The sequence below is a fragment of the Phyllostomus discolor genome, chromosome 6, assembly GCF_004126475.2.
Source record: "Phyllostomus discolor isolate MPI-MPIP mPhyDis1 chromosome 6, mPhyDis1.pri.v3, whole genome shotgun sequence".
NCBI classification, from domain to species: Eukaryota; Metazoa; Chordata; class Mammalia; order Chiroptera; family Phyllostomidae; genus Phyllostomus; species Phyllostomus discolor.
Window position 1 is genome coordinate 120,944,515 of NC_040908.2, and position 20,268 is coordinate 120,964,782.

General features: G+C 41.1%; 1 protein-coding gene and 1 non-coding gene across 6 annotated transcripts in view; both read left to right on the forward strand.

Moving 5' to 3' along the window:
• FAM168A (family with sequence similarity 168 member A) overlaps positions 1-20,268 on the forward strand; it is a 174,525-nt gene that overhangs the window by 107,604 nt on the left and 46,653 nt on the right. For all 5 annotated transcript variants that reach the window (XM_028515969.2, XM_028515967.2, XM_028515968.2 and 2 more), the window contains exon 2: positions 10,851-10,938. In XM_028515969.2, the coding sequence (XP_028371770.1) occupies positions 10,869-10,938 (70 nt within the window). In that variant the 5' untranslated portion in view covers positions 10,851-10,868. The remainder of the gene's footprint in view (positions 1-10,850; positions 10,939-20,268) is intronic.
• On the forward strand, positions 4,278-4,413 carry LOC114501201. The gene has a single exon (XR_003684955.1). It is a non-coding gene; the product is annotated as a small nucleolar RNA SNORA48 (small nucleolar RNA).

The following is a 20,268-nucleotide window of genomic DNA, read 5'->3' on the forward strand; positions in this document are numbered from 1 at the left end:
CCAGTACTTGTTTGTTGATTTATTAATCATGGCCATTCTGACAGGTGTCTGGTGATACCTCATTGTGGTTTTACTTTGCAGCTCTCTGCTGGTAGTGATGTTAAGCATCTTTTCATATGCCTGTGGGCCATCTGTCCATACAGGACATATGCCTGTATGTCCTGCTTGGAAAAGTGTCTATTCAGACCCTTTGCCCATTTTTAAATTGGATTGTTTGACTTCCTGGTGTTGAGTCATACGAGTTCTTGATATATCTTGGAGATCAAACTCCTGTCCGATGTATCATTGGCAAGTATATTCTCCCATACACTCGGTTCCCTTTTCTATTTGATGATGTTTTCTTTAGCTCTGCAAAAGCTTTCTGGTTTGATGGAATCCCATTTGTTTATTTTTTCCTTTATTTCCCTTGTCTTAGGAGATATATCAGCAAGAGCATTGCTTTGTGGGATATCTGAAATTTTCCTGCCTATGCTTCCCTCTAGGACTTTTATGGTGTCGTACTTACATTTAAGTTTTTTATGCATTTTGAGTGATGTAAGTTGGTGGTCTAGTTTCATTTTTTTACATGTACCAGTCCAGTTCTCCCAATACCATTTATTGAAGAGACTATCTTTACTCCATTGTATGCTCAAGCTCCTGTTGTCAAATATTAATTGACCATAGAGACTTGGGTTTATTTCTGAGCTCTCTATTCTGTTCTAATAATCTGTGTCTGTTCTTATGCTAGTACCAGACTCCTCTGATTACAGTGGTCTTCTAATATAATTTGATATTGGGTATTGTAATCCCTCCTACTGTTCTTCTTTCTCAAGATTGCTGAGAAGCTATTCAAGGTCACTCTGGTTCTGTATAAATTTTTGAAATATTTGTACTAGATCTGTGAAATATGCTATTGGTATTTTGATAGGAATTACATTGAATCTGTAGATTGCTTTGGGTAGTACGGACCTTTTAATGATGTTGATTCTTCTCATCCAGGAACACTGTGTATGCTTCCATTTATTTGTATCTTCCTTAATTTCTTTCTTCAGAGTTCTATAGTTTTCCAAGTACAGGTCTTTTACCTCCTTGGTTAAATTTATTCCTAGATACTTTATTTTTCCTGTTGCTATAGTATATGGGATTTTTTATCCTAGTTTCTCTTTCTGATAGTTCATTGTTGGTTGTACAGAAATGCCATCAATTTCTGAATATTGACTGTATACAGCTTTTTTTTGCCAAGTTCACCTGTTAGGTCAAGTAATTTTTTGGTGTAGACAATAAGGTTTTCTATGTACACTATCATGTCATCTGTGAATAATGACAGTTTTACTTCCTCCTTTCCAATTTGGATGCCCTTTCTTTCTTTTCTTTCTTTTCTTTCTTTCTTTCTCTCTTTCTCTCTCTCTCTCTCTCTCCCTCCCTCCCTCCCTCCCTCCCTCTCTCTCTCTCTCTTTCTTTCATCTGTGGCTAGAACTTCCAGTACAGTACTATGTTGAATAAGAACGATGGAAGTGGACACTCTTATCTTGTTCCTGACCTTAAGGGAAAAGCTTTTAGGTTTTGTCCATTGAGTGTGATGTTGGCTGTAGGTTTCTCATATGTGCTTTTTGTTATGTTGAGATATGTTCCTTCTTTTCCCACTTTGCTGAGTGTTTTTGTCATAAATGGATGCTGGATTTTATCAAATGCTTTTTCAGCATCTATTGATATGATCATGTGATTTTTGTCCTTCATTTTGTTTATGTGCTATATTACATTTATTGATTTGTGAATATTGTACTATCCTTGCATCCCTGAGATGAACCCCACTGAATCATGGTGTATTATCTTTTCAATGTGTTTCTGAATCCAGATTGTCAGTATTTTGTTGAGGATTATAGCATCTATGTTCATCAGAGATACCGACCTGTAGTGTTTTTACTTTGTTGTGTTTGTACCTGGTTTTGGAATTAGGATCATGCCAGCCTCATAAAGAGGGTTTAGGTGGCCTCATAAAGAGTTTGGGAATCTCCCTTCTTGAAATTTTTGGAATAGTTTGAGAAGCATAGGATTAATTCTTCCTTAAATGTTTGGTGAAATTGAGCTTTTGTGTGCTGGGGGTTTTTTGATTACTGCTTCAATTTTACTGGCTGTTATTGGTCTATTCAGGCTTTCTGCTGCTTCTTGGTTCAGTTGTGGAAGATTGCATGTTTCTCAATATTTGTCCATTTCTCGCTGGTTGTCCAGTTTCTTTTTTTAAAGTATATTTTGTTGATTATACTATTACAGTTGTCCCATCTTTTTCTCCCCTTTATCCCCCTCCACCCTGCACTCCCCTTCCCACCAGCATTCCCCCTCTTAGTTCATGTCCGTGGGCCATACATATAAATTCCTTAGCTTATTCATTTCCTATACTATTCTTAATCCCTACCCCCTGTCTATTTTGTACCTACCAATTATGCTTCTTATTCCCTGTACCTTTTCTCCCATTCTCCCCTCTCCCTCTCTCTGCTAATAACCCTGCACATGATCTCCATTTCTGTGATTCTGTTCCTGTTTTAGTTGTTTGCTTAGTTTGTTTGGGGGGGGGGGGGTTGCTTTTTTTTTTTTAGGTTCAGTTGTTGATAGTTGTGAGTTGTCATTTTACTGTTCATAGTTTTGATCTTCTTTTTCTTTTTCTTTTTTTTTTAAATTTATTCACTTTTAGAGAGGGGAGGGAGGGAGGGAAAGAGAGAGAGAGAGAGACAGAGACATCAACATGCGGTTGCTGGGGGTTATGGCCTGCAACCCAAGCATGTACCCTGGCTGGGAATCGAACCTGCGACACTTTGGTTCGCAGCCCGCGCTCAATCCACTGAGCTACGCCAGCCAGGGCTGATCTTCTTTTTCTTAGATAAGCCCCTTTAACATTTCATATAATAAGGGCTTGGTGATGATGAACTCCTTTAACTTGACCTTATCTGGGAAGCACTTTATCTGCTCTCCCATTCTAAATGATAGCTTTCTGAATAGAGTGATCATGGATGTAGGTCCTTGCCTTTCATGACTTGGAATATTTCTTTCCAGCCCCTCCTTGCTTATAAGGTTTCTTTTGAGAGATCAGCTGATAGTCTTATGGGCACTCCTTTGTAGGTAACTGTCTCCTTTTCTCTTGTTGCTTTAAAGATTCTCTCCTTATCTTTAATCTTGGATAATTTAATTATGATGTGTCTTGGTGTGTTCCTCTTTGGGTCCAACTCATTTGGGACTCTCTGAGCTTCTTGGACTTCCTGGAAGTCTATTTCCTTTGCCAGATTGGGGAGGTTCTCCTCTATTATTTTTTCAAGTAAGTTTTCAATTTCTTCCTCTTCTCCTTTGGGCACCCCTATGATTCAGATGTTGGAATATTTAAAGTTGTCCCAGAAGTTCCTAAGCCTCTCTTAAGTTTTTGAGTTCTTGTTTCTTCATTCTGTTCTGGTTGAATATTTATTTCTTCCTTCTGTTCCAAGTCAATTTGAGTCCCAGTTTCCTTCCCTTCACTGTTGGTTCCCTATGTATTTTTCTTTATTCACTTTGTATAGCCTTTGTTTTTTCCTCTATTTTGCATCTACTCAATCATTTCTGTGAGCATCATGATTATCAGTGTTTTGAACTCTGCATCTGTTAGGTTGGCTATCTCCTCATCACTTAGTTCTTTTTCTGGAGTTTTGATCAATTCTTTCATTTGGGACATATTTCTTTGTCTCCCTGCATCTATTTTATTTAAGGGTCGGAGCCTTAGGTATTCGCCATGGTGGGGCAACCCACTTTGCTGTGTTGTGGTGCTGTGTGTTGGGGAGGGATCAGAGGGAACAATGCCCCTTGCCTAGCTCTCGGCCGGCTTTCAGTCATTGCCCCCACTACACAAGCAAATTGGGCCCTTCTTGTGCTGATTCCTCGGTGTGTGGGATTATGTACATTCTAGGACCCCGTGGGTCTCTTCCAATGAACTACCCTGTGAGACTGGGAGTTTCTTTCTCTGCCACAACCCCTACAGCCAGAAGTTTTGAGGCTTTAGTTTCCTGCACTGGAACCCTGGGTTGTGTTGTCTGTCTTGCTCCCCAGTTGTTCCTTCCAGCTTATCCACACACAAATGTGGAACCATCTGGTCTGCCAGCCTCCGCCTTGTGCAACCCTGTCTATCACCTTGCTAGATGTCCTCTCTCCCCCGGCTGCCTGTCTCCACCTCTCCTACCAGTCTGGATGAATGTTTATTCTTTAACTCCTTGGTTGTCGGACTTCCATACATTTCAGTTTTCTGGCAGTTGTGGTTTTTTGTTTCAAAATTTGTTGTTGTCTGTCCCTGATCTGGGTAGAGTTGCACCTGGCTTGGTGGTGCTTGTCTTATATCAGCCAAGGACAAAGTAACTCCTTGTTTATCCCAGGTTGGCTTTTGGTCTGTGCCCATGCCTGGTTCATGCCTTGGACACATGGAAGAAAAAGAAAAAATAAATTAAACAATAAAACTTGTTTCTGTCGTCTTTTGGTTGTGCAAAGAAACAAAGTATATCTACCTACACCTCCATCTTGGTTGGAAATTCAAGTTGTCCAATTTCTTGTCATATAATTCATAGTAATTTCTTAAAATCCTTTGTATTTCTGTGGTATCAGTTATTACTTCTTTTTCATATCTGATTTTATTTATTTGGGTCCTCTGTCTTTTTTTCTTGATGAGTCTGGTTAAATGTTTGTTAATTTTATCTTTTCAGAGAACCAGCTCCTGATCATTTGAATTGTTCTTTTAATCTCTATGTCATTTAATTCTGCTCTGATCTTGATTTTTTTCCTTAGTTCTACTCTCTCTGGGCCTTGTTTGTTGTTCTCTAGCTCTTGTTCCAGTTCTCAGGTTGTTTATTTGATATTTTTTTGTCTTCTTTAGGTAGGCTTGTATTGTTATAAACTTCCCTCTCAGAACTACCTTTGCTGTGTCCCATAGGTTTTAGACTGTTGTGTGTTCATTTTCATTTTTTTTCCAGAAACATTGTGATTTCTTCTTTGATCTCATTAACTCATTCATTATTTAATAACATGTTATTCAGTCTGTATGTATTTGAATGTTTTTGAGTTTTTTCCTTGAGGTTGTTTTCTAATTGTAGGCAGTTGTGATCAGAGCACATGCTTGATATGATTTTCAATTTTCTTGAAAACTTTTTAGGCTTGTTTGTGTCCTACTATGTGGTCTGCCTTTGAAAAATGTACCATGTGCATTTGAAAAGAATGTATATTTTGCTTCTGTGGTGTGAAAGGTTCTGTATATATCAGTTAAGTCAGTTGGATCTAGAGTGTTGTTCAGCAATATCCTTGTTGATTCTTTGTTTGGAAGATCTATCCATTGTTGAAGAGGGAAGTGTTAAAATCCCCTAGGATGACTGTGGTGTTGTCAGTATCTTTCTTGAAGTCCTCCAAGATTTTCTTCATATATTAGGTGCTCCTATGTTGGGTGTGTATATGTTTATAAGGGTTATATTCTCCTATTGGACTCTTCCTTTAAGTATTTTAGTGACCTTGATTGTCTCTTTTTATGGCTTTTGTTTTGAAGTCTATTTTGTCTGATATAAGTATTGCTACCACAGTTTTCTTTTCATGTTCGTTCGCTTGGGATAATTTTTTCCATCCTTTCACTTTCAACCTGTGCAGATCTTTTGTTCTTAGGTGGGTCTCTTGTAGACCACATATATGTGGGTCATGTTTTCTTATCCACTTAACTACCCCAAGTCTTTTGATTGGAGCATTTAACCCATTTACATTTAAGGTTGTCATTGATAGGTACTTATTCATTGCTATTTCTTCTGTATTTGTGTTTCTCTTTCTCTCTCTCTCTCTCCCCACCCCCCTTGTCTTCTCCTTTTTATAGCAGTCCCATTAGCATCTCTTGCAGTGCTGGCTTGGTGGAGGTGTGCTTTTTTAGTCTTCTTTTGTCTGGGAAGCTCTTTATTTTACTGTCTGTTTTAAATGAGAGCCTTGCTGAATAGAGTAATCTCAGTTTTAGGTCCTTGCTTTTCATTACTTGGAATATTTCATGTCAATCCCTTCTGGCTTGTAGTGCTTCTGTTGAGAAAATAGCTGATAACCATATTGGAACTACCTTGTATGTTACTAGCTGCTTCTCCCTTACTGCCTTTAAGATTCTCTTTGTCTTTAAAATTTGCCGTTTTAATTATAATGTGTCTGGGAGTAGGCCTCTTTGGGTTCATCTTGATTTGGATTCGCTATTCTTCCTGAACTTTGGTGGCTTTTTCCCTCATCAAGTTAGGGTAGTTTTCTGTGATTATTTTTCCAACAGTTTTTCTATCCCTTGCTCCTTTTCTTCTCATTCTGATATTTCTATGACATGAATGTTGTTACATTTCATATTGTCCTGAAGCTCCCTAAAACTATCCTTGTTCATTTTGAGTCTTTTTTTGGTTTGTTGCTCTGACTGGGTATTTCTTTCTGTCTTGTTTTCCAGGTTGCTCATTTGGTCCTCTGCTCCACCTAGCCTGCTTTTAATTCCTTCCAGTGTATTTTTCATTTCAGATATTGTATTCTTCATTTCTTCCTGGTTCTTATTCATAGTTTGTATATACTTTTGCATGCTGCTGAAGTTCCCAATAGTTCCTTGTAGCTCCCATAAAGTTCCATGTGTTTCTCACTGAGTTCGTTGAGCATTCTTATAACCATTATTTTTAATTCTATATCCGATAGCTTGCCTATTTCATTTAGCTCTTTTTCTGGGGATTCCTCCTTTTCTTTCGATGTGGGGTTATTTCTTTTTCTCTCCATTTTAGGTGACACTTTTTGTTTGTTTCTGCATCTTGAGTTGCTCTGCTTTCCCTGCCTGTCTTTGTGATTTGGACTTCTGTGAGGCTCAGTGGTGCAGTCTCTTGGATCTCCTGGTCTGGATACTCTAGGTTTGCCCTTTACTCAGTTTATGTGGGCTCTCTTGTGTTGTACTTGGGCTTTGATTATTGGTGGCTCATTCATTGGTGGGTTCTCCCCTGCAGCTGGCTTGCTGGGAGTCTCAACCCCTGCCACATCTTGTATGCTGTTGTACAGGTGCTAGTGAAAAAGCAATACTATGCAGAAAACACAACCCACACCAGCAAAAATACTCTCTTAATACATCAGCAATATCAACAGCAATTGAGCAAGAATGAATAAAGATGGAGAGAGATTAAGAATATTATAAGATGGAAGCCCTGGCTGGCGTAGCTCAGTGGGTAGAGTGCAGGCTGCGAACCAAAGCATCGCAGGTTCGATTCCCAGTCAGGGCACATGCCTAGGTTGCAGGCCACAGCTCCCAGGAACCACACATTGATGTTTCTCTCTCTCTCTCTTTCTCCCTCCCTTCCCTCTCTAAAAATAAATGAATAAAATCTTTAAAAAGAAAAATAAAAAAGAAAATGGGGACACCTATAATAGTATAAACAATAAAAATAAAGTAAAACAATAAATAAAATAAAATGGTGCATTTAAAAAAGAATATTATAAGATGGGGAAAAAGAATATGAGGTGACTAAAGGAGAGAAAAATGATTATGAGAGGGAGGAGGGAGAATTAATAAGAGTAGGGAATAAAAACCAAGGTGAAGAAAGGGAGAAAATAAAGTCTTAAATGTAAGTAAAACAGGGAACGGCAATGGCAAAATGGAGTAAGAAAAGGGGATAATATAATATGAGGTTTGAAATAAAATAAAAAAGGTAGGGAACCAAAGGGAACAAAACTGCAGAAAGACCACAGCAGGATCAATAACAACAACAGCTGAGCAAGGACTGATAAAGGTGGAAAGAGAATAAGAATAGCATATGAAAGAGAATAGGAGATGTCTGCAGTAAAGAACAATGATTGTGAGAGGATAGGAGTTGGTGAAATAATAAGAGTAAGGAATAGAATCCAGGCTAAGAAAGGAGGAAAAAATTCCAAATTGAAATAAGCAACGGTAGGAAGAAGGCAAAATGAAGACGGGGGAGAGTAGCCTATGAGATTTGAAATTTAAGAAAAAAAGCAAATAGGAATACAGTTGAAGAAGAACAGCAATAACCATAATATCCATGCCAAATAAGCCACAATTTATAAAGGTGGAAAGAAAATGAGAATATTATAAGAAGGAGAAAAAGAATGTGAGCAGATTAAAAGAAGGAAGCATGCTTTTGAAAGGATGGGGGAGGAGAAACAATAAAATTAAGGAACAGGAACAAGGTGTAGTGTGGGAGAAAAGAAAATTTACAACAAAAATAAGGAAGGGCAGGAAGAAGGCAAAATGGAACAAGGGTATAATGTGAGATTTGAAATAATAATTAAAAAATAATATAAATCTAAATAAAAAATAAAAACTAAAAGACAAAGAATAGTGAATCAGTTGTAATACAATTGAAACAAAAGAAATATTAAAAGCCTATGTGAACAGAACAAAAAAACCCACAAATTCTGAAGTAAAATGAGGTGGAATTCATCTCAGCAGTTTGGCATTTGCCTTCTGTCCTCTTTCTGGATCCACCTCTGGCTTTTTATAAGCTCCAAGTCCTGGGATGGGTCGTCCAACTTCTGGCATCACCGCCTGTATCACCTTCACCTGCCTCTAGGGGGTTTCTGTTGAGATTGGGAGGGTGGGGCCCTGGGTCTCCCCTGGGAGGCACTGTTCAGTCCTCTAGGAAAATTGTGGGTGTATTCCCCCTGCCCCTGCACCACCTGTCTTGGTCTCTCCCAGCTTATTTCCATAATGTATAGTTTCTGATGAATTAGCTGTTTCAAGGGAGAGACCAATCTGTGTAAAAGGGTAGTTCTTTCCTGCTTGGTGCTGATGGCAGCTCTCTGTGCAAGCTGAGTCTGGGGAAGGCCCTGATTCCTCCTTGCTGCATGGATTTCTGATCTCCATGCTTTGATGGCCTCAGTGGAATAGGGCCCTGGGAACCCGTGTATTTTGTCTCCCTTACAAAAGTTCAAAATGGTCCCCTTAACACATTTCACTTTTTGTCTTTTTCTTGTGGATATGTACCCTGAAGGGGGTTGTTGAGCCTGTCCTGCATGTTTTGCAGATCTTCCCTGTTGGTGCTTTCCATCCTGCAGAAGGTGGGGGCTGGATGCTTCTTTCCTTTCCTGGAGGTTGAGTCTCGGCTGGGGAAGGGAGTTCTATGTGGCTTTAAATAATCTAAGGTGCTCAACTCCCTCCCCTCCAGTTCCCAGCCCACTGCCCTTGCAGCAGACATAGTCCTGAACTCTCCACTCTGCACAGCCTCTGCCTTGCCAGCTGTGCTGGGCTGCACCCAAGAAATCCCCTCACCATGCACCTTTCTGATCTCTCTGTCCAGCTGCACTCAATGGGAGCAAACCATGCCCTCAGTCCCCTCCCGTTGCTGTCAGGGCAGCTGTGCTTGGGGTCCCTGCCCAGCACGCCTCAGCACCCCTTTTAAAAAGTCTCTCCTGACACTCCCACTGTGGCACTGAGTTACTGTCCAGCTTTCCATACATCACACCACCTCTCCAAAAAGCCAAGAGACTCTCACAGTCATGGCTGGCTGTTGCCTGCCTCCTCTACCCAATGCAGGTGCAGGTAGAATCCCTCTCTCTCCCTCTGGTACTCTCCTGGTTGTCATTTGCCACTGCAGCTATGGGTGTGATGCTTGCCATGTGTGGGGTGGGGGGAGGTAGCCTGGACCTCCTTGACTTTGTGTAAAGTCACTTCTGGCCTAGGTCTGGGGGTTCTCTGCCTTGGGAGGGGAGGGAACTGCAAAGCTGCAATCTTTGACCAGGCTGTCTGTGGCTGCCTGTGCCACGCACAGGGTATTTCCTGTTCAGCCTATAAAACCTCCTTACCACCTGTTGTGAAGCATCTTCTGTACTCCTTGGCTTCCAAACTTCATATCAGCTAAGATTCTGTTGAATGTTCAGTTTATTTTTTGGAAGATCAGCCAGGTATCCGAGTTGCGGGACAAGAGCAAGTGGACTCAGCTTCCACCTACTTGGTCACCATCTCTTCCTGCAGGTGATACTTATTGCACACAAATTTCCCAGTTTGTTTTTTCTCTTGAGTAAATTTTGTGAGAGGCCTTGGCTGTGTTCCCTTGTTTGTATTAAAATAATCAATGGCAACCTTGGCTGGTGTGGCTCAGTAAATTGAATGCTGGCCTCTGAACCCAAGGGTTGCCAGTTCGATTCCCAGTCAGGGCACATGACTGGGTTGTGGGCTGGGTCCTCAGTTAGGAGTGTGCAAGAGGCAACCACACATTAATGTTTCTTTCCCTCTCTTTGTCCCTCCCTTCCCCTCACTCTAAAAATAAATAAAATCTTTTTTTAAAAATTATCAATGGCAATAAATCCATCCCCCCGCTTTTTTTTTTTTTTCAGAGCTGTTAGTAACTGGTGTCTTGTCCCCTGCAGATGCAAAGGGTGGGTGAGCCACTTACTACTTTCCCCTCTGGAAGCCTGTGTGCTCATCACGAGGCACTCTGGCTCCCCTGGTGAACAGAAGTATATCCTTTCCCAGCTCCTGGACCAGCATCCTTGGAATTAGAAAGAACCTTTGATAGCCTAACCTAATCGATTTTCTATCAGGAATTGAAGGCCGTAGAGGGGATGTGACTTGGCCCTGTCTCACAGTATGCTAGTGACAGAGTCATCTGGGATGGTGGGATGAGTACTGAACTCAGAGCCAGCCAAAGGCTTGGATTGATGTCAGGCAAGTTTTGTCACCTCTCTTCTTTCCAGCATCTTCATCTGTATAATAGGAAACGTATCTAGCATAGGGCCAAGCATAATCAAATGGCTTTTTGTTTCATCCTCCAACTATACCATTTGCTTCACTATGAGTGTAAACTGAAGATTATAGGGAGGAAGCTGATGTTAGGGAGAATGAGCAATTAATAATCAATGCTGTTTTCTCTGTTTTTCTGTAGGATCCTCGGTCTTCCACAATGAACCCTGTTTATAGCCCCATGCAGCCTGGGGCTCCTTATGGCAACCCTAAAAACATGGCTTACACAGGTGAGTTGTCTGAGAATGACTCTGATTTTGAGAAAGGGTGGTTAAGGTCATTACCAAATAAGTTGCTGGATGACTTTTGATAAACTACGCCTCTAAAAGCTGTGGTAAAGTGTGCAGACTTGTAGAAGGGGGACATGTCTGGGATCCACTGGAGATGGAACTGACATTTATTGAGGGTAAGGATTATTGAATAGTCAACTAGGGGAAAGGAAGGGAGGTGACATTTGTTTGTGGAGTGCCTGCATGGGCCTGGCCCTGTGCTGGGTACTTGAATCTTAAAGCCTTCTACGAGGTACCACTGAGCATTACCATGTCACAGATGAAAAAATCAGAGTCATAGTAACAGCCACAGTACAAAACAAAAATAGATGTTTGAACCCCAGTCTGCTGATTGTGAAGGCTGATTTTTTTTTCCTGAACTGTGTACCAAACTCTTTCCTACTTCTCTGCCTTTGTGCAAGTTGTCCCTCTGTCTGGAATGTCATCGTCCCCTGAGAGCTTCACCTCATTCTTCAAGAATTCAGCTCCGAGCTCAGACAGCACTTTTCCAGGAAGTGGTCTCTCCCTCACTTGTCCTTAGGCAAGTTTCTTTAACTTTCCAGAGTCTCAGTGTTCTCACTATAAAATAAGAGCAATAAGAGCCCTATTCCGTAGGGCCGTTATAAGGATTAAATGAGCTAGTGGAAGACACTCAGCATATAATATCTGATATAAAGTAAGTGCTTAATAATGGTTCTTACTATTTACAAGTAAACAAAATGGGTAGGGTGTGTGGTAGTGGAAGTGAATGAGAAAATGGATGTAAGTTGCTAGCTTGGTGCTCAGCATGACATGAGCCTTCAAAAATACAACAGGTTAGCCCTGGCTGGCGTAGCTCAGTGGATTGAGCGCGGGCTGGGAACCAAAGTGTCCCAGGTTCGATTCCTAGGCAGGGTACATTCCTGGGTTGCAGGCCATAACCCCCAGCAACCGCATATTGATGTCTCTCTCCCTCCCCCCGCCCCCCTCTCTCTCTCTCTCTCTATCCTCCTTTCCTTCTCTCCCTAAAAATAAATAAATAAAATCTTTAAAAAAAATGCAACAGGTTTAAAGGTAAAGGTAACAGTGTGAACAAACATGTGGTGGTAAGGAGGTATGGTCAGGGCACAGTAGTACTTGAGATTAGCTGGAATAAAGATTAGAAGAGGGAAAAAGTGGGAAATGAAGCTCAAAAAGTAGGTTAATTATGGTCTTGGTGGCAGAGATCTCAGGGAACTCCTGAGTTGTTCCAAACTTTGTTCTGTAGGAGCACTAGAGGGTGCTTCTCAAATTCCTCAAATATATTATTTGATTTAAAAAAATAATTTAGAACTATTTTTATAAAGCACACCTATATGTAAGATGGTCAGTGTGTTAACTTAAGCTTATATGAATACATATTAATTTTTTAAAACTGCTAACATTTGCAGCTACTTATTTGTAAATTAGTATTTTCTCAATGCTCCTAAATAACATTTGGAAATATATTGGAGGTTGAGCCTGATAGGACTATAGCTGTTGTCACTAACTTTCAATTTCTTTCTTTTTAAATCTCATCTTTACTGTATTTTTTGCCATTATCATTTAGTCCACTTATACAGCCCTCCCCCCACAATCACCACACTGTTGTCCATGAGTCCTTTTCCTTTTTGCTCAATCCCTCCACTCCTTAATCTCCCCCGAACTGTCATCCTGTTCTCCGTATATTTGTGTTTATTACAACAGCTTTATTATCCCAATTTTGCCTTAATGGTAAATATTTTTTCTTTAAACTTCTGTATGTGTATTCTAATAAAATTAATTCCAGCAACCAGGACCCATTGGGCAGAACCCTATGCCTTTCCAGCTCAGAGAGAGCCTGTTGTCGTTTTCCTTCCCAGGTCAGAGTGTTCCGGCAACCTCAGTCCCTTTGCCAGAGAGGTCTGAGATGCTTTGGCAGACAGTGCACAGAGTAATCCTGTGGGTTTCCTGTGATCCTGCCTGCCTGCATTCATACTGAATTGCTAAACTTGAGAAGAAAATAGTTATATTTATCTATTAGTTTGCACAAAGAAGATTAGGCAGTGTGGTATATTTGAAAGGAAACAGGCCTTGTCTCTGCATGGCACATAGTATAACTTGGTAAATGGTTTCAATTGAATGAACAGCAACCAGGTTCATATCCCAGTTCTGTCAGATAATAGTTATGTGACTTTGAACAAGTTGTTAAACCTCCCTAAATTTACTATCTATTTCATAGAATAGTGGTGAGAATTAAACAAGATAATTAGTACTTCTATGGAGGGAGAGAGAAGGATTGCCTTTGTTTCTACTAATCACCAAGGAATATTATCAGCCTGGAACTACATTTTAAGTTAATTTCTCTGCTGGAGATTCTAGGACCACACAGGTAGTATAAACTCCATACAACTGGAATAAATTCAGTCTTCACACAGGCCAAGGTCCAAATTCTTAAAGAAACTTGTCTTTTTTAATCTAAACTTCCTGTTGTCTCTTTGTACTTTCAAGTCAGTTAAATTTTTTTTAACTGACAATATGATTTCCCCTAAGGTCCCAGCTTTATACAGGGGAATTTGAGCTCCAGCTCGTGGCTTCTCTCCATGGCCCAAAGCATCATCTCCAAGCCTTGGGACTTAAAAAGCAAGCCCTTTGATCGCCCAGGCCAAAGAATCTTCCCAGAGCAGTCTACCATCAGCTCACAATGAGAGCTTCTGAGTTTCAGGTTCCTCTACATTTTTGACCCCCAGAGATTTCTTTTTCTTTCTTAAAATCTCAACTCTGTCTATGTTTTGTTATATAACATAAAGTATTTGTTAAATGTCATCAAGTTTTTTTCTAGGTGTTATGTGGGAGGCAGATTTTCAGGTTATCTTTTCCTTCACATTGCTGGATGTAGAAGATCCAAGTGGGATAATTCACAAACAAATGCCAGATACATTAAATGGTTAGTACAGTAATGGTTATATTAAAAAGTACTAATTACCATTTGAAAAACACATGCTATACTTGATAAATACACACGTATACACATATATACTAATTTTGTATATAAAAATCTTGCCCATCTCTCTTGCCTTCACTTTCCTGTTCAGGCCATGAGTTGTTTAACAGTTTCCTTTCTAGCCCTTAACAACATTCTGGACATTAATCTGTAAGTTTTTGTTAGATCTCTTTTGTTATAAAACAACTAGATACCTCATTCCTTTAATCTATTTCTTTTTCATCTTCTTGAAAACAATTTTCCATCCACCTTCCGGGAATCCCTGGTATTAATGAAGGGTTCAGAAACAGGGAAGTGAGGTAAGCTCAGGACCCTCTCCTGCTGTGGCAGTGCCTTCTGTCAGCCCCAGGCTTCTTGCCCCAGAGCTCCTGACGTTCTTGAGCAAGGTCAGTAGGAAACATGAAAGCCTTTCCACGAGTATCCTAAGAAAAGGCAAGTGTACCCATAGCCATCACCAGTGAGTGAGTTCCTTTTGCTTGCTAAATATGCTCGTACAGTTTAATTTAGTTTTCTATTAGTTACTTATGAGTCTTAGTCAATGGAGATATAATTTAGTGGCCCTGAAAGCTGGTGGCTTCTTGATAAAGAATTAGAAGACCTTTTGGCTATGCTGCATGGATTCTCACTGGAATTACTTCTGTTGCTTAATGCGCTGGGCAGAACCCCCTCCCCACCTTGACGTCAGAAGACCTGAGTTTGAGTCCTGACTGTGCCTCTAATTAAAAGCTTGAACAAGTCACTTTACTTTCGAAGTCCTCAGTTTTCTCCTCTGTAAAGTGAGAAAAATAACACCTACCCTATGTATCACTTGCTTATGAGACCTGAAGGAGATAATTGATCTCCAAGAGCTTTTAAAATGAGACAGAGCTGGTCAGGACAGAGCTGGGTCTACGACTGAACTATTCCTATCTTGAAGGTTAACTGCTGGGTCAGGCCAAGGCCCAATGGAAGCCAGGAGGGTGATGAGATTAGCACCTTTACTAGTGCTGAAACTTCTTTTTTGTGTGCTTGAAGACAACTCCCTGGCATTTGCTTCCTGGAGTTCCACTTCCCAAGTAATCATAGGATTTGGGGGCAGGAATTGAAGGAGTCCAGAGCTTGGGAAAAAAGGATGCCTAGGTAAAGAGGATACTGTCCTATAGCTAAGACAATATAGAGTAAATTTGTTTTTCCTGTGAGTGGATTATTAATAACAGGTATCTATTTTTAATGGTCACGGTTGCTATTGGTTGAACACGAGTTGTCAGCCATGCACAGTGTCTTGGAAACTTTCCTACTCAAGTAAATCTGACATCAGAGGAGAAGAAGTTCATTCCTGGATTGATGGGAGAATAGACCAGAGCAGGTACTCCAGGGTTAAAATTTATTTGAAATTTGTGGATTATCTTCAAAATTCTGCTAATAGCATCCCAAGAAAGTGCACCATATTTAACTCAGTGTTTTCATATACCTGTATTGTTTAGTATTCTTAGAGGTTCCTGTTCCTAGTTTGGCAACTATGTCATCATTATTTTATTTAATCCTTATTATTTAAGTGTTAATATACATAGACACAAATCAAGGAAAATGGAAAAACTTGTCCCTGGCACAGAGCCAGAAAGTGGTGGAGCCAGAATCAAGCCTAAATTTGGATGTTCCGTGTTCTTACCACTGAGCTACATGTAGTACTAGACTATGTGTAGTCTTTGCTGCCTTGTAATTGTTTATATTTCTGTAATGCTCATTGCTCTTGCAGTCACTCACTGTGTCCTCAGTACTTAACAAGTATCTGGCACAAAGTAAACCCTCAGTGAATATTGATTGGCAAATGAATAAATAAATAAATGATTACACCCCTAATACTGAAGCCTTTTTAGAGGCCCATAAACTCTGGCACATTAACCACAGAGTTTGGAATAAATGTTTTTGTTCTCTAGTTAGCTTTCACAGTTAGCTTTAAGCCAGCGCTTCCACACAGAAAATAATGATATGTGTAGAGAACTCAGATTAAACAGGCAAGGCTGCCCAGGAGCGCTTATGCTCTGCTTCCTTCGCAGACGTCCTGGGAGCATCAGGAATCAGTGTCTCAGTTCCCTGCAACTCACTGACAGCCCCTAAGCTGCCATGAAGGGTGTCTCAGAATCATCTGGCTTTTGTCTGTCTCCCCACCCCCAGTGTACACTCACACTGTTCTCTTCTCCGTCCTTGTACCCACTCACCCCTGATCGTTACTGCCATGAGCACAGTTGTATCATGGACAAAGCTTGAGAGCTTATTCTTTTTCATTTTCCCCCCTTAATAGCAGCTAAACTGGCAAGTAGTCTGTGCACACTGAGGAAGATTGGTGAACCTCACTGGTGGCTTCTCCTTTCTTCCAAAACATACCACCTGGAGCTTCTAGGAGAATTTCTGTTCTGAAAACCCACAGGCGTTGCACAGTGTCCTGCAGCCTTTGGAATCTGGTCCTTAAAGAGAAACCTGTAGAATCCTACCTGGCACTACTGGATTTGGGGTTGGGGAGCAGGGGGTGCTGGAGAGGGTTGTTTGTTCTTATTTTTTTATTTTTAAAAAGACTTTATTTATTTTTAGAGAGAAGGGAAGGTAGGGAGAAAGAGAGAGAGAAACATAGATGTACAAGAGATACAGTGATCAGTTGCCTCTAGCACTTCTCCAATTGGGGACCTGGCCCAAAACTCGGGCATGTGACCTGACTGGGAATCGAACCAGCGACCTTTGGATTTGCAGGCTGGCACTCAATCCACTGAGCCACACCGGCTAGGGTTGTTTGTTTGTTTTTAAAAGGCTGTAAGCAAGATGGATATCATGAATCTCTTCTTAGAGTTGGAAGAAACAAACTTTTCCAACATCTGAAGATGGCCAGTTGTGGGTTTCCAAAGTCTCAGTAACTGGTTTATACCATATAGCAGTGGCTTCTAAGTGTAATCCCCAGGCCTAGGAATTTGTTAGAAATGCAGATTCTTGGGTGCTACCCCAGACGTACTGAATCAGAAACTCTGGAGGTGGTTCTCAGCAATCTGTGTTTTCACAGGTTCCCTAGATGATTCTGATGCTCATATCTACCACTTAGTAAGTGTTCAATAAGCAGGCTTTCTCTCCTCTCCCAAGTCTGTGAGTTTGTCTAGGATTCTTGCCTTCGTGGATGTTATGATTCCTGTGGAAATACCCTTTGAGTTCCAAACAGCTTTAGAAACAGAGGTCATGTGCCCAGTAAGACACATGTGTCAGGTGTAACAGGAGTGGATGGCCCCTTCTCAGACAGATTCAGAGGTCTGTGAGCAGGCAGCTCTAAACCCTGGACTTAGCAATAGAACTATAGTTTTCAAGAAGATGGCCAACAATGCTATCTTTTTCCTCACACATCTTAGGAAAACTAAATAATTGGCCCCCAAAAGTGTGATTACTTGAAAATTGCTCAGTTGGCAGGGGAGGTACTTGAATTTAAGTGTCTAAATCAGATTTTTGCTACTACTGATCACAGCAGGAAAAGAGACAGAAAAATCAATAGTCCTTGGTCTTGTTTAAGGTACAAAACCACACTGCTTATTTCCTCCAAAGGTCCCTGCCACAGAGAAACTTGGGCCTTCACTGTCACCACAAGTGCTCTTGTGATTGTAAGTTTATGCTGAGTTCCTTGAACTCTGTCATCTTCCGTCTGTGTGGTAGGAGGCACAGAATCTTTGTGGTGCCGTGAGGTAGGCAGAGGTGACCGGCGAAGGCCTTTCTTCCCTCTTCCCTTCGTAGGGTAGACCCTGAACTGGGAGAACTGATTTCAGAAATGCAGACAAAAGGGCTGGGTACAGTATTTAAAAGGGGTGGTCTGTTCCCAAGCAGCTCTGTTATGATTTAGCATACTGACAGTCCTGAGTTTCCAGAGGAGCTTGGCATCTCAAGGAGTAATGTTAAGTAATTTATATGATTACAATCATTTTTATCATTCAGGTACCCATTCCCTACCAAATCTAGTGCTAAGTGTTTTTCATACAGCTTAATGTTTAGGATTGCTTAGTTTGAATCTTAGCTTCATCATTTGATTACTCTGTCACTTATAAAATGCCTGAAGATGCTACTTGAATATTTGACTGCTGGTAATTTAAACAAATATGGGGTAAGACTCCTGGTTAAGGTGGTGGTGTAGGCAGACATGACTCGCCTCTTTGCAAAGGACATCAAAATTACAACTAAAATATAGAACATCTATCACTCAGAACAGTCAAAACTCGAGTTGAATGGAAGTCTGACAACTACAGAATTAAAGAAACCATGCCCACTCAGACTAGTAGAGGGGCACAGATGCAGAACAGGCTGGTCTCTTACCTACATGTGGTGGATCAAAATTCGGGAGGGACATCTTGGGAGGGAGGAGTCCCCAGCCCCCATCAGGCTCCCCAGCCCAGGGTTCCAGTGCCAGGAAGATAAGTCCCCATAACTTCTGACTGCAACAGACCAGCAGGGGTTGAATCAGTGGAAAAAACTTCTGGAGCCCCAAGCAGTTCCTCTTAAAGAACCCACAAACAGACTCACCTACTCAGCCTTACTCCCTCTGGGCTCCAGCACTGGGATTGCAGCTTGAAGGGCATCAGTGGCATAAAGGGAGGAACTAAATTGTCTGGCATTAAGGCAAGCAGAGGCCATTGTCTCTTTTCTGAGTGCCCCCGCCGTACCCCTGCAAAGCCATGGAGCCAGCAGGCTCGTGCCATTTCTGAGACTCCATCAACCTAGCTAATAGTTTGACTCGCCCTGGAGATCCCTAGAGACTCTGACCCCACCAACTTACAGGCTCATGCAAGCTGCTTTTCCATATGAGTGGCTGGTCTTGGCTCATACTGCACAACTTACTAAATCCTCTCAAAAAAACAACAGCTAGCCTCAATGTTGTACTACCAGCTATGTACTACCAGCAACCAGCATAGGTTCACAGCTTGGCTTTGCCTGGGAATCTCTTAAGCCCGGCATAAGTAGCAGCCATCTCAGATTGCTTTATAGCTCAGGCAGGGTGGCCCAGGGCAAAACACAGGTGGCGGCAACCCCTGACCTGTACCACCCAGGAAACCCCAGGAAATGCACGCCCAGGGAACAGCTACAGACCATGTTAGGCATCGCCACCATGCCCCTGCACACCTGATCCTCCACGGAGGGCAGAGGTTGGTGGTAAGTGGTCACAGCTCACTGGCCTGGGTAAACCCCTCCCATTAATCTGCCAACAGCAGTCAAGACTTACTACAAGAGGAGGGTGTACTCAGCCCACACAAAGGGCACACCTCGAGTACCCAGCTTCGGTGATAGGGGAGGCTGTGCACTGGACCCTACGGAACACCTACTGCATTAGGCAACCCTACCAAGGCACAGAGTCAAACCAGCTTCACTTAGTACATAGAAACAAACACAGGGAGGCTGCCAAAACAAGAAGACAAAGAAACATGGCCCAAATGAAAGAACAGATCAAAACTCCAGAAAAATAGTTAAATGAAATGGAGATAAGCAATCTAGCAGATGCAGAGTTCGAAACACTGGTTATAAGGATGCTCAAGAAACTTAGTGAGGACCTCAGCAGCATAAAAAAGATCCAGTCAGAAATGAAAGATAATTAATTGAAATAAAGAACAATTTACAGGGAAACAACAGTAGAGTGGATGAAGCTGAAAATCAAATCAGTGATTTGGAACATAAGGAAGCAAAAAACAACCAATCAAAACAATAAGAAGAAAAAACTCCAAAACCATGAGGATAGTATAAGCAGCCTCTGTGACAACTTCAAGAATTCCAACATTCACATTGTAGGGGTGTCAGAAAGAGAAGAGAAAAAGCAAGAAATTGGAACTCTATTGGAAAAAAATAATGAAAGGAAAGTTCTCTAATTTAGTGAAGGAAATAGATGTGCAAGTCCAGGAAGCACAGAGAGTCCCAAACAAGGTGGATTCAAAGAAGCCAGTACTAAGGCACATCATAATTAAAATACCAGAGGTTTAAGATAAACGGAAAATCTTAAAAGCAGCCAGAGAAAAGCAGTTATTTACCTACAGGGGAGTTCCCATAAGACTGATTTCTCAAAAGAAACTTTGCAGACTAGAAGGGATTGGCAAGAAATATTCCAAGTCACAAAAGCAGAGGCCTACAGCCAAAATTGCTCTACCCAGCAAAGCTATCATTCAGAATCAAAAGGCACATAAACAGCTTCCCAGACAAGAAAAAACTAAAGGGGTTCATTATCACAAAACCATTATTATGTGAAATATTAAAGGGACTTATTTAAGAAAAAGATAAAAACTCTGAACAGTAAAAGCAAAAATACACATCTATCAACAACTGAATCT